General features: G+C 36.0%; 1 protein-coding gene across 6 annotated transcripts in view; it reads left to right on the top strand.

Annotated features, from left to right (window-relative positions):
- ABLIM3 (actin binding LIM protein family member 3) overlaps positions 1 to 23,437 on the top strand; it is a 425,761-nt gene that overhangs the window by 170,536 nt on the left and 231,788 nt on the right. For 5 of the 6 annotated variants that reach the window (XM_053717109.1, XM_053717108.1, XM_053717112.1 and 2 more), the window contains exon 2: positions 17,949 to 18,089. In XM_053717109.1, the coding sequence (XP_053573084.1) occupies positions 17,949 to 18,089 (141 nt within the window). The remainder of the gene's footprint in view (positions 1 to 17,948; positions 18,090 to 23,437) is intronic. The other variant, XM_053717110.1, reaches the window with a different exon arrangement.

Genomic DNA, 23,437 nt, shown 5'->3' with positions numbered 1-23,437 from the left:
TCAGTAGGATCTTGTTCTCCAGAAAATGTATATAAAAATACTGTGCAAAATTTGATAATTGAAGTAAATTGGAAAGTGCCTTAAGACTGCATGCTCTTTCTGAATCATAAAAGTTTATTTTGACTTTAGTGTCCCTTTACATCATTACATTAGTACATTTTACAGATTTTGTGGAGAGTAACGTACAATGGCTGAAATCGCAATAATAGAGTTAATCCAAGATATGATTATTTAATATTATAAAAGCTCAAATTCCTCTCTTAGACCATAATAAGTTAATATTAGTATATAAACTCCAATTTTCCTCAGTTTCGGTACTTAAATATAATACTTAAATCAGACATGTAATTAAAAGGACATTTTGATAGCATATTAACAAAATAAATAGCATATTTAAGATAATCCTAAAATTGTGAAGTTAGGCGAAAGTAATAAACGTAATGGTTAGATTGAAAATTAGATTTATTTTAGTTTAGTAATGGCTTTTTAAGTAATAACCAACATATTTTAAAGTTGTTTAAATGATTGATTTTTGCACTATTTCCTATTATGAAAGTGAAATTAGTTGCAAAATGATTTAATCAGACTGCAGAATGCTAATTTCTAGTATTATTATTATTATTATTATTATTTGCTTGACTGAATTTTATGGGCTGCATTTCTAGGGCTCCATTACATATGCAGTGTCGCCCGCAAAAGCCGGTGATGCCTGTTTTTAAGTGGTTTTGGTATCCAATATACAGCGCCGCATATAAATGCGGCACATATATTTCACCCATCGGCCTCAATTTTTACTCCCATAAGCTAACATGGGACCGCATCGCAAATCGGTATCACATATTCAGTGCAAGGACTTACGTGGCGAAAATCGAGAAATTTTACTAAATTTTAATCTCGCCACACAAAGGCAGCCGCAGCAAGTCTTGCGCTGAGTATGTGAGCACCGTAACTCCCGTAACTGCCTGAAAATATAAACTAACACCTAAAGCATGCACAATATCTAGCTACCTATCAACCATAATCCCCCACTGCAATAACTAATAAAGTATATTAACCCCTATATCCACTATCAAACCAACATCGCAAGTTATAATTAAATTATTAACCCCTATATCCGCCATCAAACCCACATCGCAAGTAATAATTAAATTATTAACCCCTAAATCCGCCAACGCAAACTACTTAATGCATTAACCCCTAATCCGCCATTTACCCACATCGCAAAGTCCCTATTAAAACTATTAACCCCTAAACCTCCATTAACCCACATCGCAAAGTCCCTATCAAAACTATTAATCCCTAAACTGCCATCCCCCACAACGAAAATAAATAATTAAACTACTAAGCCCCCTAACCTAACACCCCCTAACCTAACACCCCCTAAATTAACCCAAATTACCTAAATTAAAAAAATACTAAAGTTACTAACTATTAAAATAAAAAATCTAACATTACTTTAAAAATAAAAAACTAAGTTTAAATTAAGCTAAAATTACAGAAAATAAAAAAATCTAATATTACAGAAAATAAATAACAAATTAACAAAAATAAAAAAATTAAACTTAATCTCTATGAAAATAAAAAAGCCCCCCCAAAATAAAAACACCCCCTAATGCTAAACTACAAACAGTAAAACCCACCACCCACCAAACCCCCCAAATAAATAAACCTAACACTAAAAAACCTTAAAGACCCATTGCCCTGAAAAGGGCATTTGTATGGGCATTGCCCTTAAAAGGGCATTTAGCTCTTTTAAGAAGTGCCCATCCCTAATCTAAATAAAATAAACCCCCCAAAAAATGAAGTCTAACCCCCATGTTGGTACTCACGGTTGCGGAAGTCCGGTGGAGAAGGTCCTGTTCCAGATGGTGAAGTCTTCTTCCAAGCAGCGACCTCTTCTTTCTTCTTCCAGGAACAAGCTGGCATGGAGCGGAGGGCGGAACTGAAGACCGATGACCGCGGAGCTGAAGACCGGCAACCCTGGAACTGAAGACCGGCGACTGGGGAGCCATGGAGCATGGAGGATCCCCTTTGTATGATTTCCGCCATACACTGAATAGTGAGTTCAAGGTACGCGATTAAAGATGATGTCCCTTGAATTCCTATTGGCTGATTTGATTCTTCAAATTCAAATTAGCCAATAGGATGAGAGCTACTGAAATCCTATTGGCTGATTTGGCGGATTAGGGGTTAATGCATTAGGTAGTTTGTGATGATGGGGTTGGCGGATTTAGGGGTTAATAATTTAATTATTACTTGCGATGTGGGTTTGATGTCGGATATAGGGGTTTATAATTTAAATATTATTTGCGATGTGAGTTTGATGGCGGATATAGGGGTTAATAGTTTAATTAGGCATATTGCGTTGTGTGGGGGTTGTCGGTTTCAAGTTTAATACTTTTATTAGTTCCGATGTGGGTTTGATGGCGGATATAGGGGTTTTACGTTTCGGGTTTATTTTTGGGAGGCATGTTAGACTTTTACGGGAGATTTGATATATATATTATTTTTCTTAGGCGCCGGCAGTTTCTAAACTGCCGTAAATCACTAGCGATTTCAGAAATTTGAATTTACGCTCATTTCTGGACATCGCTAGATTATCCTACTTACAGCACTTTATGAACTGCTGGCACCCTATATGTAATACCCCGATGTACGAGGTGAAATTAGGGGCGGTGCGGGTTTCAGCGCTTGCGCTGAAGCCTGCGCCGTATATGTAATGTCGCCCCTAGTCGGTAAAGCACTTGCTAGTGTGTATATATGATACTCATTTGCTCTAACTGCTATATGCCATGGTAGGCTTTTGTGAAGTCACTACCATACTTTTTTTCTTAGAGTTAGATTTATTGAATTTATTGATGCATAAGCGTTTGCAAAAATCATAGATTTACCATCCTTTTTTTAAATAAAAAGTCTTCTGTACTTTTTGCAAGTAAAGGGGGAAGAGTTGACATACGGTATCTCCTTTGATTATGTTACATTATCGTATGTTTTATCATTTCTTTATGCTGTTTATTTGACTGGGGGTTTTGTTTTGGGCCAAGTTAATCACAATGCTGTTCTCCTGTAATGGTTTTTAATAGTAATAGTATTGGTTTTAAGGGTCTTTCATTTGTACTCATTTTGCAATGTACTTATTTATGGTCATTCTGATTTGTTATGTGGTCTACTTGATGAGGTTGAACCTTTTTTTGGTGGCCTGATAGTTCATTCCAGCACTTGGAGCAAGCCTACCACAGTATTATCATCTGGGTATATGCCCAAAAAGGATTATCACTCAAGCAATAATATATTTTCATAGCAGCAGTTGTAAATGTGGTACTGAGTGTTTTAATTCCATTTTTATGTCCAGTTAAAAAGGTGTTTTTTTTCCCTGCTAAAAAAAAAAAAAAAATCTAACTTTGTTGAAATGGTTTCCAGTGCTACTCTGGAAAATGCCTCCAGCCCTTTCAACTGGCCTCTAAATCCACCCCCTCCCATGCATTAGCTCTGGATTGTCTGAATAGATCAAGAAAACTTTTTTATATCTTATACCCATTTTAAACATGTTTTGATCTACTCATTGGTTATGTGTAAATGTTTATTCCTGCTCATTATTATTTACTATCTGTATGCTTGTTTTTAAGTAGCACTGTTTTACAGTTTTTTTTAAGATATTATATAAATATTAATTAAAAAATGTATAAGGGTTAAAAGGTATATGGTATATGACAAAGCTTTAATGAACATATATATTTATTTTATATATATATATACAGTGGGGGGAAAAAGTATTTAGTCAGCCACCAATTGTGCAAGTTCTCCCACTTAATAAGATGAGAGAGGTCTGTAATTTTCATCACAGGTATACCTCAACTATGAGAGACAAAATGTGGAAACAAATCCAGACAATCACATTGTCTGATTTGGAAATAATTTATTTGTAAATTATGGTGGAAAATAAGTATTTGGTCAATATCAAAAGTTCATCTGAATACTTTGTTATATATCCTTTGTTGGCAATGACAGAGGTCAAACATTTTCTGTAAGTCTTCACAAGGTTGTCACACACTGTTGCTGGTATGTTGGCCCATTCCTGCATGCAGATCTCCTCTAGAGCAGTGATGTTTTGGGGCTGTCGCTGGGCAACACGGACTTTCAACTTCCTCCAAAGGTTTTCTATGGGGTTGAGATATGGAGACTGGCTAGGCCACTCCAGGACCTTGAAATGCTTCTTACGAAGCCACTTCTTTGTTGCCCGGGTGGTGTGTTTGGGATCATTGTCATGCTGAAAGACCCAGCCACATTTCATCTGCAATGCCCTTGTTGATAGAAGGAGGTTTGCACTCAAAATCTCACAATACATGGCCCCATTCATTCTTTCGTGTACACAGATCAGTCGCCCTGTTCCCTTTGCAGAGAAACAGCCCCACAGCATGATGTTTTCACCCCCATTCTTCACAGTAGGTATGGTGTTCTCTCTCCTCCAAACACAACAAGTTGTGTTTCTATCAAACAGTTCTACTTTGGTTTCATCTGACCATATGACATTCTCCCAATCCGCTTCTGGATCATCCAAATGCTCTCTAGCATACTTCAGATGGGCCCGGACATGTACTGGCTTAAACAGGGGGACATGTCTGGCACTGCAGGATCTGAGTCTCTGGCAGCGTAGTGTGTTACTGATGGTAGCCTTTGTTACGTTGGTCATGCTCTCTGCAAGTCATTCACTAGGTCCCCCCGTGTGGTTCTGGGATGTTTGCTCACCGTTCTTGTGATCATTTTGACCCCACGAGGTGAGATCTTGCATGGAGCCCCAGATCGAGGGAGATTATCAGTGGTCTTGTATGTCTTCCATTTTCAAATTATTGTTCCCACAGTTGTTTTCTTCACACCAAGCTGCTTGCCTATTGCAGATTCAGTCTTCCCAGCCTGGTGCAGGTCTACAATTTTGTTTCTGGTGTCCTTCAACAGCTCTTTGGTCTTCACCATAGTGGAGTTTGGAGTGTGACTGTTTGAGGTTGTGGACAGGTGTCTTTTATACTGATAACAAGTTCCATTAATACAGGTAATGAGTGGAGGACAGAGGAGCCTCTTAAAGAAGAAGATACAGGTATGTGAGAGCAAGAAATCTTGCTTGTTTGTAGGTGACCAAATACTTATTTTCCACCATAATTTGCAAATAAATTCTTTCCAAATCAGACAATGTGATTGTCTGGATTTGTTTCCACATTTTGTCTCTCATAGTTGAGGTATACCTATGATGAGAATTACATGCCTCTCTCATCTTCTTAAGTGGGAGAACTTGCACAATTGGTGGCTGAATAAATACTTTTTTTCCCCACTGTATATATATATATATATATATATATATATATATATATATATATATATATATACACCTAAATATGTGTATGGGTGTGTGTGTGTTTTTTTTATATATATATATATATATATATATATATATATATATATAAAAGTGTATATATACAGTACTGTGCAAAAGTCTTAGGCCACCATTAGATTTGTTGTTTTAGCAAAGTTTTAATGATCAAACATATTTATTTTCCAGTCTCTTTATTAACATACAAACAGAAAATACAGAAAAAATATACAAGAAATATTTTTAAAAAAAAACAATTTTCCGAACGAAATGGCTTCTTCCCAATTAGGCACTTTCCAGAAGGAATATCATGATGAATTAAAACCAGAACAGACCCTCCACCATGTTTTATTGATGACTGCAAACACTAATTCATCCGTCTTTCTACAACTATTCTTCTCACATATTGCCGAAGGTTGGACCCAAAAAATTTCAAACTTGTATTTGTCACTCCATAATAGAAGAGTCAACTTGGCATCCGATGAAACTGCCAGATGCTGAGCCAAATTCTTTCTGGACTTCTTCCGTCCTCTCAAAGAAGAAACTCTGAGAAACTTTTCATTAGATTTTGAAAGTGTTCTTGGCCTTCCAGTCCTTTTTTTTCTCCTTGACCTCTCCTGATTTTTCAAGTTTCTTTATAACAGCTTGAATACCACATTTTTCACAGCAGTCATTTTGACATGAAATAGTAGGACAAATACAGGTGTTAGTAATGACATTAATTAGGGTTCCATTCCATTTAGGTTTACTAGAGCCAGGTTCCTGCTATTGCTCAAGTGTTAGGGGAGGTCACACAAAATACTTGACACTTAAGCCTATAGAAGCTGTTTTTTTCAGATTGTTTTCAGTTTTTTAATACTGCATATAAATATCCTGTATTTTATGGTTGTATTCTAATGAAGAGCCTGAGAAATAATTATATATGGTCATCATACCATTGCTAAATCAACAAATATAATGGTGGCTTAAGACTTTTGCACAGCACTGTATATATATATATATATATATATATATATATATATATATATATATATATATATATGTGTGTGTGTGTATGTGTATACATGTGTATTTATGTGTTTATATATGTATAAGTATATAATATACAATATTTACATATATATACTTTGGAGACCTTTCCACTCAAATACCTTAAAACTTTTAAAATAATTTTAAATCATTTTTAATATTTAATAATGTATTTTATTATATATTTATTGTAAATGTTTTACATTCCAATGTTTTTCTTATAGGTATAGATATACATATTTTATAGGCATAGATATACATATTTTACAGAAAAATAAACATATATTTAAAAATAAAAAGAAAATTTTATTATATGTGCAGAACATTGGAATGTGAAATATTCATAACTACCTTTCGGTTTATCACTGTAGGTCTTATGCAGTGTCAGGCTAGCACGCAAGCAATTTGTTAGTTTTTTTTTAAGTGAGTTCTGTTGAAGTCTATGGGGAGAAGTTAACGCGGTCACAATATCAGAAATTCTGAAGTTTACTTTCAACGCTAAGCCGCCCTCATTAAAAGTTTAACTGGACCTTTTTTATTTTATTTTTTTAGTAGTAGTGGTCAACTTGTCAGATCTTGGGTAACATCTCTCTTTGAACACATATGTCTTACTTTAACTGACAAAATACCTTGTAGCCAGTTGCTCAGAATGAGCGTCAGGAGTGGAACTAATATTGGGGCATTAGGTGCAGTGGCACCAGGGCCGAAATGTTGGGGGGCACATAGCTGCAAGTCTATACATAGTCGTGTGCAGAATGTGTTCAATCCTAATACAGGGGAGCCTTGAATTATTGCAGGGTGCAGCTCAATCTTATCTATCTATATATCTATATCCATTTATCCTAAAAATCATTGTACAGAGCAGCATGTATATTATTACTATTGCTTACTTCTGAGTTACCTTTGGGGGGGGCAACCATGTGTGCACCAGGGCCCTCTATTGAGTAGGTCTGCTACTGATGAGTAAACTGTATTGTAAGTTAGATTATAAAGAGATGTAGTATGGAAGTCAGAACCTGGTCCCTAGGCTATAGAGTTTTACGTTTATATTATTAATTTGGGGTTTTCTCTTTTCTTTGGATTAAAAAAAAAAACTAAACATGATTTACTTTGACATGTAGACAATTTAATTCAAGTTCTTACTAAATCAGAACGGATTAAAAAAAAAAAGGAATAACCTGCAAGCTTAACCTTTCTGATCTGCATTCATATTGTAGGCCCTGAAGGTAATAGCAGGTCAGGACAGCTTATTAACTGCAGAAACCTCAAGGGTAGAATGTGCATGCAGTGTGTAAAAAGGTTATCATGATGGAAGGCTGGGGGGATTGGAATAAACCCAACATGATTATAAGCATGAATAGGCTGCATTCACCAAGCACAGGCACATGTTCCAAATAATACTCTTAACATTCTGAGTGAACAGTACTTTGATAGAAAGGGTCAAATCCACCTATTGTGTGGAATCACTGCTTAAGCTTGCAGCACAGCCATATCAGATTGTTATATTTAATATTGCACTGATGCAGTAAGGCAATACACAGATAAATGGTGCATGAATCGTGTTTTTTTTTTATATACTTCATGCCCCTATACATTGTTCATGCAGTTACCAGAACGATTAAAGGGTTTATATGGAAGTGAAAATGGAAAGATCAATCTACTCTTTCTTGGATGCGAATATATAGACATGGAGCCACTTTGTGATTACACAGATTTTCTGTAGTCATGCAATAAATTAACTTTTTGAATGCATTAATACCTTGTTTGTTGCAATTGTTTTTCAAAATCCAAACGTATCCAAAATTTGTGTTTCTTGGAAGAGCCAATCTGACATAGACCAAGTTTGTCACAGTAATTATGTTAGTAAAACATTTGTTACAGCATTGTTTATTATATTATTTGATCTTATCACCTCTGCTGAGGCTAATTAGTAACAGATATGTAATAGTGCTCGGCTTGACAATTCTGCAGAGTGCACCTCCAAATATTTGATTTATAAAATCTACAATTTTCAGAAGGAAATTACAGGAAAAAGATGAGACAAGATAAGTAATAATAGTAAATTATTTATTTTAAAGCATAATTAATAATTTTATAATGCTGTCTAATAGGGACAGAAAAGTCAAAATTAAATTTTCATGATTCAGAGAGAGCCCACAAACTTTCAAATTGACATCTATTATCAAATTTGCATTGTTCGATTGGTATCCTTTGTTGAAGATTAAACCTAAGTAGTATTTTGAATTCTATGCAAGCAGTGTTTGCAACATTGTTCAAACATTATTGTTAACATTGTTGCCAAAGAATGCACACTTTTGAGGTCTTAAAATCATACCTAGGTTTACTCCCCGATAGGGATGGGTGAGGACTTTTGGCTGTATCAGGCATCCGTAGATGAAGACGTAAGGCGGTCTGGTGACGTAGTTTGACGGTATACAAGAAAAAAGAGTTAAAAATCCGTAGGTAGAAAAAGATAAACAATATACTTTATTGTGAACATCCAATGTTAAAACACATGTTAGAAGAAAGCTAACAGGTTTTACGCGTTTCGGCAGGAGCCATATTCATAAACCTGTTAGTGCTATAGTTTGACGGTGTCATCATTATCCACTTTCCCGGGAACTTTTGAATATTGTATCCTGACGGACGCCTTCTCTCTGTTGTTGCCATCTGCTTGTTTTTGGTGAAGTTGTTCACTTTGTGCTGTTTTATGCTGTTTTATCACCTACTTCTAGTGAGTTCATTACTATCGTGTGTGTCACTGTAAATAAATATACCTCTACCTTGAATCGGATGTGTGCTGTCTCCTTCTTCTCTGTTGCAGGGATGGGCAAATGTTTTGCAACATTCAAAAAATGACACAAATTCATTTTGAATTTCGAATGTTTGTACATGCTTTCTTTAAATGTAATCTTCAATTCAAATTTTTCTAATAATTTGAATTTAATTCTGCAATATTCAAATTTGAAAAATTCTAATTTATTTATTTGTAATAGTATCTCTAATGCTTTATTTAACTGTAATATTTGAATTATGCAATATTCTAAATAGGAACATTAAAATGTATATATTTGTATCTATTATGGGCAAGATTACATATGTTTTTACATGGTTTTGGTATCACATATACAGCACTGCATTTAAATGCAGCGCGTATATTTCACCTGTCGTCTGCAATTTTTACTCCCATATTCTAACTTAGAACTGTGTCGCAAATCAGTATCACATATTCAGAGCAAGGACTTGGGCAGTGAAAATTGAGAAATTTTACTCCATTTTCTCCTCGCCACACATAAGCAGGGGCAGCAAGACTTGCACTGAGTATGTGAGCACCATAATACCCGTAACTGCCTGAAAATATAAACTAACACCTAACGCATGCGCAATATCTATCTACCTCCTGAAAATAACTAATACCTAACGCATCTGTCTGTCAACTGTCACCCCCCACCGCAATAACTAATAAACTATATTAACCCCTAATCTGCCAACCCCCACATCTCAAAACATATAAGTAACCTATTTACCCCTAAATCGCCATCACCCCACAACGAAATATACCTTAATAAACTATTAACCCCTAATCCGCCATTCACCCATATCGCAAAGTACCTATTAAAACCATTAACCCCTAAACTACCATCCCCCACCAATGCAACAGACTAAATTAACCTATTAACCCCTAATCCACCAAACCCACACAACGCAATAATCCTAATAAAACTATTAACCCCTAAACCGCCAAACCCACACAACGCAAATAACTAAATTCAATTACTAAGACCCCTAACCTAACACCCCCTAAATTAACCCCAATTACCTAAATTAAAAAATACTGCTGGCTCTATCCAGATCATCTGTCCTGAGGGACATGCTTCTTAAGACCATCCTGGGAGATTGTGACTACGGACTCAAGCCTATCCGGATGGGGAGCAGTTTTGAGTCCCAGGAAGGCACAGGGGTGGTGGACTCAGGAGGAGTCCTGCCGCGGGATCAATATTTTGGAACTACGGGCAATTTTCAAGCCCTTGAAGGCTTGGCCTCTTCTGGGTTCGTCCCAGTTTATCAAATTCCAAACAGACAATATATCCTTGGTGGCTTACATTAACCATCAGGCGGGAACAAGAAGTTCCTTGACGATGAAGGAAGTATCTCAGATTCTGGAGTGGGTGGAGGCCCACAGCTGTTCGCTATCAGTGATCCATGTTCCGGGTGTGGACAACGGGGAGACGGATTTTCTCAGCAGGCAATCCTTCCATCCAGTGGAATGGTCTTTCCATCCCGAGGTGTTTGCAGAGATATGCAGCAAGTGGGGGACGCTGGAGATAGATCTCATGGCATCCCATCTCAATACCAAGCTATCCAGGTACTGGTCGAGGTCGAGGGATCCACAAGCAGATCTAATAGATGCAGTAGCAGTGCCCTGGAGGTTCAAACTCATATATCCTTCATTACCGCTTCTTCCTTGAGTGGTGGCCCGCATCAAGCAGGAGCGGGTATCAGTAATCGTGATTGCTCCATTGTGGTCGTGAAGGAAGTGGTTTGCTGATCTAGTGGGGATGTCTTCATCTCCTCCATTGAAGTTACCTTGTTGCAGAGACCTGCTGATACAAGGTCAATTTTATCATAAAAAATCTAGATTCTCTGGGCTGACTGCATGGAGATTGAACTCTTAGTCTTAGCCAAGAGAGGTTTCTCTGAGGGTGTCATTGATACTCTTATTCAAGCTAGTAAACCAGTTAATCAGCGTATCTACTACAAAGTGAGGAAGATCTACTTATTCTGGTGTGAAGAGCGTAGTTTTTCCTGGCACATAGGATCTTATCTTTTCTCCAGGATGGGCTTGAGAAGGGCCTTTCTGCTAGTTCCCTGAGGGGACAAATTTCAGCCCTGTCAGTTTTATTGCACAAGAGACTGACTGAGCTTCCAGACGTGCAGTCCTTTGTTAAGGCTCTGATTAGGATCAGACCTGTGTTTAGATCTGGGGCTCCTCCTTGGAGCCTAAATCTTGTTCTTTGGGTTTTGCAACAGGTTCTGTTTGAGCCTCTGCATTCCGTTGACATTAAATTGTTATCTTGCAAGGTTCTCTTTTTATTGGCTATTGCCTCTGCGCGCAGAGTTTCTGAGATCTCTGCTTTGCAATGTGAGCCCCCTTATCTGATTTTTCATGCAGATAAGGCAGTTTTACGTACTAAATTAGATTTTCTTCCTAAGGTTGTGTCAGATCACAACACCAATCAGGAGATTGTGGTTCCTTCCTTGTGTCCTAATCCTTCTTCATAGAAGGAACGCTTACTTAACAATTTGGATGTGGTTCGCACCTTGAAGTTCTATCTTCATGCTACTAAGGAGTTTAGACAATCTTCCTCTTTGTTTGTTGTCTATTCAGGGAAGCGTAAGGGGCAGAAGGCTACTTCGACTTCCCTATCTTTTTAGTTAAGGAGTGTCATCCGCTTAGCTTACGAGACAGCGGGACATCGTCCTCCTTTTAGGATCACGGCTCGTTACACTAGAGCAGTGGCTTCCTACTCCACAGAGAGGCTGGGGTGCATATTACAGCGGCTTGCAGCCGTTTACATAACTCTACGATATACTACACAGTGATTGCTTAAAGGAGCATACAACTGCAAAAAGAAAATGATCTAATATGTTGGAACATAATTAATAGTGTGAAAACTGTTAAAATCACGATTATGAAGATGTTAAGTTGTGGACACTATCTTCTTACAGAATTTAATTTCCTGCAGTGTTCTTGATTTTAGATAACAGTTTTGCCAAAATGGAAAGGAGGTTTTCTTAATGAATTAAATATTACTTTAAAAATACTTACAAAAATATAAAAATATAAAAAGTTTAAAAATCATCATTGATCAAACATTCCCATATACAAAATCCATTGCGATCATAAGCACCACTATTCAATTGCAAAACTTACACAAACTTAATTAATCCCATTAACACATATCAGGTTTCAGTGATCGTAATCAGAGTATAGTTAACAATTCAGATTATTAACGACTGAGAATAATTGCAACTACTTTTTTAACAAAAAAGAAAAACGTCCATTCCCTTTTTTTCCCAACATCTAAAAAAATTTTTTGAAAAATTGGAATCCAGCCCTAAACATGATAACATGTAAGTGTTGTTAAATAACATGCTATATTTGAATCAAGAAATTCATAAATACATATATACACACATCTGTACCCGCATATAAATATTTATATATATATATATATATATTTAGACACGTATATGTATGTATCTCTATGTTAAAGCATTTTGTCTGCATGCTTGAGACCTCATATCTTTCAGCCCTTATAACTTATTTATACAATTTTTTTTAAATAATTTGTATTAGATAATGTAACTGTACTTTTAAATGTATTGCTTGCGCAAACTTATTTACTTTCAACTTATAATACACCTGCCACTTCCGACGTGTGCAAAGAGCCGTGATAAACCCCTTTTTGCTTGTGTGCAACTGTTAGTGCGCCACTCGTAATCTAGGCCAAAATGTTATTTTTCAATTGTTCTCTCTAAGGGCCTGATATTCAAAAGCTTGAGAGCATGGAGGGAAATCATGGAAAATCTTTGAGATTTGTTATAGACGTTATATTGTAATGTAGGTGTCTCTCCTTCACATCAAGAACCCTGCATAGTGAGATAAATATATTTCAAATTACATTTTTTGTTTTGTAACATTTTTTTAGGGACCTCTTCGTACTAATGAGACATCTTAGATCATTTCGCCTAGTATTGGGCTATTGTATACAGACAGAGATAATATAAATAAGCATTTGTATGTACAGAAAGTGATAAAATAAGGACATCTAATTTCCCTGCAAGCTCAACCCATTTTAATAGGTTGCGGGGTCAAAGAACAAAACCAGCTATTTCATATACAAAAATAAATCTAAATAAGCAAATGATCATACATTTTATACTGCACCTGGTATAATAAGGTATTCAAAACACATTAAGGGGGAAACAAATTTACAGTACACTGTCAATACCTTATCAGTAGCCAAAGAAAATCCTGGTCTTTGTCCTGTAGACTACCACAACTGTTAAAGAACTAAACTACTCATCCTTGCCTTGGTGCATAAGTCAGTTCATTTAGTGGTAGTGCTTTTAACTCTGTTGGCATAAAGGTATAATAGAACCTCAAAATTGTCAAAAAGTTTGGCGTGCTAATACAATATATAGCGGTCAACTCAAAAAGTCTCCCTTTATTGAAAGACAAAAGTCCCATCCAGTGTAGATCAATTAAAATATAACTTTTATTAAGCAATTGTAAAAAACAAATGATTACAGACCTGGATCGAGTTCTTAGTTACAGTACTGTGTACTTTGGTAAATACCTCCGATTCCCACTGTGGCGTCACTAGACGCGTTTCGCCAGAGCTTTCTCAATAGTGACTTACAGGATAGTCAAAACCACTAACTTTTAAACTTCTCTCTAATCATGTGACCACCATTGGTAGAATGGTAGCCTCGTTTCAGTACATGTCTTAACCAATAGTAAAAATGGACAGAATAGTTGCTCAACTGTTACTAGGTAGAACTTTTAACCACATAGTTAAACTATTTTTATGTATATCGCAACTTTGTATTCACAATTCTATTTAGTAAAGTATATAACCAAATAGTATATAGAATCGTTTAGAACAAACTGTACATTTTTCCAGCATAAGCCTAAAAATTAAACTATACAATTTAAAATACAAAAGTAAGAGAGAACAAAAAGAAAAGAAAAAGCGAGAGATCAATGAACCAAAGGCTTTTCTTAACTTGTCATATATATATATATACGCCTTTTCTCTAGGGCTACAGAGAGTGTTCTTTTTATCACCATAAATTAGTTATTTTGTGTTAGTACATGAAATTTACATTTCTGATATTTTACACTTTAGTACCCCAAGGTTTTTAATGTTTTTGGTGGTTTTGATAATATTGATGATATTAATGGTTTGTTTTCGTGAGCTGTGTGTTATCTTTTATTTCTTCTTGTTTCTATTGATCCAAAGCATTAACTCAGCTCACGGAAGCAGACCATACTAGAATGACTCCAATATTCTTATTCAAATGGTCTAAATTTCTAAGTCATATTTTATTTAGTTCATCTTCCTTGACTTATCCCAAAAACAGATCAACATCCCATCTAGCATTTATACCATTAGGTTCTTTTGTTTGTAAGAAAAATATCCACTTGGTCTCTTTGAATAATAGATTTTTAAACCTGTTACCTCCTCTTTTAGGATTATATATAAAGTCTATTGCCTGTATCTGAAAACATGCTTCAGGATTTGGATGCATATTGAAATGTTTTGCTACCCTTGTTCTGGGCGGGTCTGCCTGTATATCATTAATATGTTCTCTGGCTCTGTTCTTTAGCATTCGACCAGAGCACCCTACATATTGTTTATTACACAAAGAGCATGTGATAAGGTATACTATAAATTTTGATGCACAATCCAGACGATATCTGATCTGACATATTTTTTGTGTATTTGTATCCGGTGGTACCAAATTTCAGAATGGTACCTAAAATACACAAAGATCCACTTGTACCCCCGGGCAGGCCAATAGTGTCTGGGGTGGGCTCACTCTTGGAACATCTAGGTGAGTGGGTAGACAACCTGCTTCAGCCATGTGTTTTTCAGCTCCCTGGTTTTCTGAGAGATACAACACATTTATTAAATAAATTGAAGAAAGAGAGCTGGGGAGCTGAACAGGCATGGCTGACTGTAGATGTCAGCTCCTTATACTCATGCATACCGCATGAGTTGGGACTAAAAGCTGTAAGATATATTCTTGGCATATACAGCACATATCCAGAGGGCCTGATAGACTACATTGGCAATAGACTTTATATATAATCCTAAAAGAGGAGGTAACAGGTTTAAAAATCTATTATTCAAAGAGACCAAGTGGATATTTTTCTTACAAACAAAAGAACCTAATGGTATAAATTAGGGTTGCACCGATACCGATACTAGTATCGGTATCGGTACCGATACCAAGTATTTGCATGAGTACTTGTACTCGTGCAAATGCACCGATACTTATACCGATACCTCCACTTCCTACCCATATGCTATCTTGTGGCGTTTTTTCAAACTGCATGTTCCCATTTCATTTTAAGCTGAAGTGGAGACTAAACTAAAAATTGTTTACCACTGTTCTGCCAATACAAATTGCTGTTATTTGTAATATTGTAGGAGAGATCACTGTACCTCATTCAGACAAATCTCTGAAGTACTGGTCAGTTAATAAACTGAGATTTCCAGCTCTGGCTAAAATGGTCCAAAAATACCTTTCTGCCCTATGCAGTATTGTGGAAAGTGAAAGACTGTTCAACTTAGAGTCAAACCTCCTTACTGATAGCAAAAACAGACTTATAGCTGAACATGCAGAGAAGCTTCTGTTCTGTTCCTTAAAAAGAACACTAACTTTTGAAAAAATATTCTAATTGCTAAATTGCCTTTTTTACTGCTAGTTCTCATCTTGCACAATGATGTTCAAAACATACTGTACTCTGAGGAACATCCATAGGTTAGCTTATATAATTACAGGAAGAGTACTCATGGCAAAAATTAAGTTAATTCCAATGAACACTCATCCTGCAATTATAGGACTAGATTTAGATTACATTTGATTGGTAAGCTTTATCAATGCTTTGTTCACATTTCCAACTCCATAGACTTTAGCATAGCATTGGTAAAACTTGCCAGTCAAATGTAATTTAGCCCATAGTGTTGTTCCCATGTTCTATTTTTACTATTTTTCTATTTTTTTACTGTATTGCACTTTTGGTTGGTTGTGATTTTATATGTGTTATTTGTTGCTATTATTAATATATTTTATTGTAATATTTTTATTTATAAACATGTTCTGTGAACTTTATGACAAATAAAACAGTTTTATTATTTCATAATGTCTTTTAAGTTACAATCCTTCATAATTATAAAGAAGGAATTCTAAATAATTAGTCTGTATTGTGCTTGGTTAACTGTCACATGACAAAAAAAAAAAAGTATCGGTAATTGGTATCGGCGAGTATTTTTAAACAAGTATCGGTACTTGTACTTGGTCTTAAAAAAATGGTATCGGTGCAACCCTAGTATAAATGCTAGATGGGATGTTGATCTGTTTTTGGGATAAGTCAAGGAAGATGAACTAAATAAAATATGACTTAGAAATTTAGACCATTTGAATAAGAATATTGGAGTCATTCTAGTATGGTCTGCTTCCGTGAGCTGAGTTAATGCTTTGGATCAATAGAAACAAGAAGAAATAAAAGATAACACACAGCTCACGAAAACAAACCATTAATATCATCAATATTATCAAAACCACCAAAAACATTAAAAACCTTGGGGTACTAAAGTGTAAAATATCAGAAATGTAAATTTCATGTACTAACACAAAATAACTAATTTATGGTGATAAAAAGAACACTCTCTGTAGCCCTAGAGAAAAGGTGTATATATATATATATATATATATATATATATATATATATATATGACAAGTTAAGAAAAGCCTTTGGTTCATTGATCTCTCGCTTTTTCTTTTCTTTTTGTTCTCTCTTACTTTTGTATTTTAAATTGCATAGTTTAATTTTTAGGCTTATGCTGGAAAAATGTACAGTTTGTTCTAAACGATTCTATATACTATTTGGTTATATACTTTACTAAATAGAATTGTGAATACAAAGTTGCGATATACATAAAAATAGTTTAACTATGTGGTTAAAAGTTCTACCTAGTAACAGTTGAGCAACTATTCTGTCCATTTTTAATATTGGTTAAGACATGTACTGAAACGAGGCTACCATTCTACCAATGGTGGTCACATGATTAGAGGGAAGTTTAAAAGTTAGTGGTTTTGACTATCCTGTAAGTCACTATTGAGAAAGCTCTGGCGAAACGCGTCTAGTGACGCCACAGTGGGAATCGGAGGTAACTGTGTACCAAAGTACACAGTACTGTAACTAAGAAATCGATCCAGGTCTGTAATCATTTGTTTTTTTACAATTGCTTAATAAAAGTTATATTTTAATTGATCTACACTGGATGGGACTTTTGTCTTTCAAAAAAGGGAGACTTTTTGAGTTGACCGCTATATATTGTATTAACACGCCAAACTTTTTGACAATTTTGTTGATTGATAACCAACACCTATGTGAGTGAGATATAGGTGGGGTCCTAGTTATCATACATTGTGCTGATTTTTAAGGGTTGAGTACTGGTCTGTTATACAAGCTGCTGCACCGGAGGTCACCTTGTTTTTTCTATAATAGAACCTCATCAAGATTATGGAACTTGAATTGATATAATGCATGCAAGTCATGGTGACAATTGCTTGTTACAACTTGGTCATTTACAGCACATTGGATAACTTTAATGTGTAAAATATATGCACACTGAAATTATTCTGCTTTCTATTCTGTATTGTGAAGTACAGGTCAAAACAAATACTATTTATAAAGTAAATGATTTTATCCACTAAACCACGGAACCACCTTCTCATTAATGTGTTTTTTTCCCAGCAGTGCCCTATCAACACAACTCCTATAATCCAGGGGGGAGCTCTGGTCCTATCCAGTGTTATCGATGCGGAGACACCTGCAAAGGAGAGGTGGTACGCGTGCAGACCAACCATTTTCACATACGTTGCTTTACATGCCAAGGTACTGTCATCAGAGTTTTGTAGGATTATGCAAACCCTAAAGTTGTGTTATAAACAGAATTTTTGGATTGTAAATTTAAATAAATCAAGGGGTTGCCAAAAAGTGATGCAACTCATTGCTCTGCAGTACTCTGCATCCCTTTCGGGAAGCCAAAGAAGAATGAGTTTTGTGACATAAAATACATTTCACCAACTACTGTTCCAATGCAACAATCAATAGACAATTTGAAAAAACACATGCAATACTGGGTCACATGATGTTGCCTTTCACCTAGGGCTGCTTCATCAGCCATGTTATAAGTTACACATGCTGCAGGGTGTGCAGGGGAGACATTCATTGCACCTCTGGACAGCACATGAATAGTGCTGCTGATAAAACTATTCATTTTCCTCCCTGAACAAACTGCACCATGCACTCTTAAAGGGACAGGAAAACCGCAACATTTTCTTTCATGATTTGGATAGAACATATCATTTCAAACAACTTTCCAATTTACTTCTATTATCTAATTTGCTTCATTATCTTGTTATCCTTTGCTGAAGGAACATCATTGCCCTACTGGCAGCTAGCTAAACATATCTAGTTAGCCAATCACAAGAGACAAATGTGTGCAGGCACCAATCAGCAACTAGCTCCTACTAGTGTAGGATATGTGCATATGCATTTTCAACAAGGGATACCAAGAGAACAAAGCACATTTGAAAATAGAAGTGCATTTAAAAGTGTATTAAAATTACATGCTCTATCTAAATTAATGCAAGTTTAATTTTGACTTTCCTATTATCCCTTTAACTGGTCAGTAAAACATTGCAACCCTACTTCCTGCATGAGCAAGCACCTATGTATTTTTACATGCATACATCTCCATATTACATCTACGTTTTCAAAGAAAAGTGTTTCTGTGCAAGTAAATGGTGCTGTATTTTATAAATTGCAATTGAAAGAGTCTAGGCTGCTACATAATTGCTGTACTTAATAAGGGGGGAAAAGTACAGATTATCGAGCTAAATTAGAAATCCTTAGCTGAGCTTTTACCTTTAATGAAAATAATGTTCTTCAGTTCTTGTTATTTTAAGGGCAATTACTATAGAAATAAATAGGTATCTATGGCAATTCAGTGAAAAGACCAATTTGTATAATGTATGTGGGAAAGATTATCTTGCTTTAGTGTATACAACCTACTCTGAAAACAAGCTCTTATGTCCTTGCAACTAATGTGTCTTAACATGCATCACTAGAAAAACTGTAAATAAAGTAATTTTATTTACCAAATATTTTTAAGCTGTAGAAAATGTGCTTAATTAAATGCTAATGAAATGGACTGACTTGAAATAAACTGTTTTGCTAGGAAATTGCATGAATTTGACCTCTATGTACTACTACTTTTATAGATTTTTCTGAAACACTTTCCTTATGGATAAGAGCCCTATATTCACCTAAGCAAAACCCCTCTGAGGTTGCTCTGTAGACAAGGAGTGCACAGCTAGTAGTCAACCCTACTTCATATATGTGAGGCTATATCTAATTATGGGCCATATTACAAGTGGAATGCAAATTAACGCTCCCACTTGAGCGTTAATTGTGCTAGAAGTAAGAATTTTGCACTTATTGGGTTGCACTTGTACTATGAGTTGAAAGTAAACTGTTTTTGCTCTCTTGCTAACCCGAGGAGCACAAAAATCCAAAGTTAGCATATTGCATGTACGTTCACGTATTTTCCCATAGAAGTCAAAGGAAAAGATGAAGTGTTAAAGCACCTCACTCACGCGCAAACCCGGTCAAATTTTCTCATTTGCGATAACCTGACATGAAAATATGAATATTTCACTTTCCAATGTTCTTCACATAACAGAATATGTTCTATTTATTTATAAATACATATTTCTACATATATATATATTTTTTTTTTGATACACTATGGAAACTATTTATGAAATGTCTGTCTGACATGATCCGATCAGCGGATCATGTCCGACAGACATCGCTGAATGCGGTGAGCAATACGCCTGGTGCAACACCGCCCTCCTGTAGATTTGTGGCCAATTGGTCGCTAGCAGGGGGTGTCAATCAACCCGATCATAGTCGATCGGGTTGATTTCACGCAATCTCTGTCCGCCTCCTCAGAGCAGGCGGACAGGTTATGGAGCAGCGGTAATTAGACCGCTGCTTCATAACTGGTGTTTCTGGCGAGTCTGAAGGCTCGCCAGAAACATGGCCCTTTAAGCTCCATACGGAGCTTGATAAATGGGCCCCTATATATCTATACCTATATACAGTATATACAGTACATGATTATATATAGGTAAAGATATACACAGATATATATAGGACTATCTATTTGTATTTAGAATATATTCCGCTATATCCAGAACATTGGAATGTGAAATATTTACATTAAATACATTGTTAAAATGTTTATTAAATATGAATATTGCATAAATATGCTTTTACATGTTTCTTTCATGTAATTAGCAAGAGTCCATGAGCTAGTGACATATGGGATATACATTCCTACCAGGAGGGGCAAAGTTTCCCAAACCTCAAAATGCCTATAAATGCACCCCTCACCACACCCACAATTCAGTTTTACAAACTTTGCCTCCTATGGAGGTGGTGAAGTAAGTTTGTGCTAGATTCTACGTTGATATGCGCTCCGCAGCAAGTTGGAGCCCGGTTTTCCTCTCAGCGTGCAGTGAATGTCAGAGGGATGTGAGGAGAGTATTGCCTGTTTGAATGCAGTGATCTCCTTCTACGGGGTCTATTTCATAGGTTCTCTGTTATCGGTCGTAGAGATTCATCTCTTACCTCCCTTTTCAGATCGACGATATACTCTTATTTATATACCATTACCTCTGCTGATTTTCGTTTCAGTACTGGTTTGGCTTTCTACAAACATGTAGATGAGTGTCCTGGGGTAAGTAAATCTTATTTTCTGTGACACTCTAAGCTATGGTTGGGCACTTTATTTATAAAGTTCTAAATATATGTATTCAAACATTTATTTGCCTTGACTCAGGATGTTCAACATTCCTTATTTTCAGACAGTCAGTTTCATATTTGGGATAATGCATTTGAATCAATTTTTTTCTTACCTTAAAATTTGACTCTTTTTTCCCTGTGGGCTGTTAGGCTCGCGGGGGCTGAAAATGCTTCATTTTATTGCGTCATTCTTGGCGCAGACTTTTTTGGCGCAAAAAATCTTTTCTGTTTCCGGCGTCATACGTGTCGCCGGAAGTTGCGTCATTTTTTTGACGTCCTTTTGCGCCAAAAATGTCGGCGTTCCGGATGTGGCGTCATTTTTGGCGCCAAAAAGCATTTAGGCGCCAAATAATGTGGGCGTCTTATTTGGCGCCAAAAAATATGGGCGTCGCTTTTGTCATCACATTATTTTAGTCTCATTTTTTCTTTGCTTCTGGTTACTAGAAGCTTGTTTTTTGGCATTTTTTCCCATTCCTGAAACTGTCATTTAAGGAATTTGATCAATTTTGCTTTATATGTTGTTTTTTCTCTTACATATTGCAAGATGTCTCACGTTGCATCTGAGTCAGAAGATACTTCAGGAAAATCGCTGTCTAGTGCTGGAACTACCAAAGCTAAGTGTATCTGCTGTAAACTTTTGGTAGCTATTCCTCCGGCTGTTGTTTGTATTAATTGTCATGACAAACTTGTTAAAGCAGATAATATTTCCTTTAGTAATGTACCATTGCCTGTTGCAGTTCCTTCAACATCTAAGGTGCAGAATGTTCCTGATAACATAAGAGATTTTGTTTCTGAATCCATCAAGAAGGCTATGTCTGTTATTTCTCCTTCTAGTAAACATAAAAAATCTTTTAAAACTTCTCTCTCTACAGATGAATTTTTAAATGAACATCATCATTCTGATTCTGATGACTCTTCTGGTTCAGAGGATTCTGTCTCAGAGATTGATGCTGATAAATCTTCATATTTATTTAAAATGGAATTTATTCGTTCTTTACTTAAAGAAGTACTAATTGCTTTGGAAATAGAGGATTCTGGTCCTCTTGATACTAATTCTAAACGTTTAGATAAGGTATTTAAATCTCCTGTGGTTATTCCAGAAGTTTTTCCTGTTCCTAATGCTATTTCTGAAGTAATTTCCAGAGAATGGGATAAATTGGGTAATTCATTTACTCCTTCTAAACGTTTTAAGCAATTATATCCTGTGCCGTCTGACAGATTAGAATTTTGGGACAAAATCCCTAAAGTCGATGGGGCTATTTCTACCCTTGCTAAACGTACTACTATTCCTACGTCAGATGGTACTTCATTTAAAGATCCTTTAGATAGGAAAATTGAATCCTTTCTAAGAAAAGCTTATCTGTGTTCAGGTAATCTTCTTAGACCTGCTATATCATTGGCTGATGTTGCTGCAGCTTCAACTTTTTGGTTGGAGACTTTAGCGCAACAAGTAACAGATCATGATTCTCATAATATTATTATTCTTCTTCAGCATGCTAATAATTTTATCTGTGATGCCATCTTTGATATTATCAGAGTTGATGTCAGGTTTATGTCTCTAGCTATTTTAGCTAGAAGAGCTTTATGGCTTAAAACTTGGAATGCTGATATGGCTTCTAAATCAACTCTACTTTCCATTTCTTTCCAGGGTAACAAATTATTTGGTTCTCAGTTGGATTCTATTATCTCAACTGTTACTGGTGGGAAAGGAACTTTTTTACCACAGGATAAAAAATCTAAGGGTAAAAACAGGGCTAATAATCGTTTTCGTTCCTTTCGTTTCAACAAAGAACAAAAGCCTGTTCCTTCATCCTCAGGAGCAGTTTCAGTTTGGAAACCATCTCCAGTCTGGAATAAATCCAAGCCTTCTAGAAAGGCAAAGCCTGCTTCTAAGTCCACATGAAGGTGCGGCCCTCATTCCAGCTCAGCTGGTAGGGGGCAGGTTACGTTTTTTCAAAGAAATTTGAATCACTTCTGTTCCCAATCTTTGGATTCAGAACATTGTTTCAGAAGGGTACAGAATTGGTTTCAAGATGAGACCTCCTGCAAAGAGATTTTTTCTTTCCCGTGTCCCAGTAAATCCAGTGAAAGCTCAAGCATTTCTGAATTGTGTTTCAGATCTAGAGTTGGCTGGAGTAATTATGCCAGTTCCAGTTCTGGAACAGGGGATGGGGTTTTATTCAAATCTCTTCATTGTACCAAAGAAGGAGAATTCCTTCAGACCAGTTCTGGATCTAAAAATATTGAATTGTTATGTAAGGATACCAACGTTCAAAATGGTAACTGTAAGGACTATCTTGCCTTTTGTTCAGCAAGGGCATTATATGTCCACAATAGATTTACAGGATGCATATCTGCATATTCCGATT

Source organism: Bombina bombina, chromosome 6 (assembly GCF_027579735.1).
Source record: "Bombina bombina isolate aBomBom1 chromosome 6, aBomBom1.pri, whole genome shotgun sequence".
Classification (NCBI taxonomy): Eukaryota; Metazoa; Chordata; class Amphibia; order Anura; family Bombinatoridae; genus Bombina; species Bombina bombina.
Note: the sequence above shows the minus strand (reverse complement) of the source record. Positions and strands in the feature narration are given on the sequence as shown.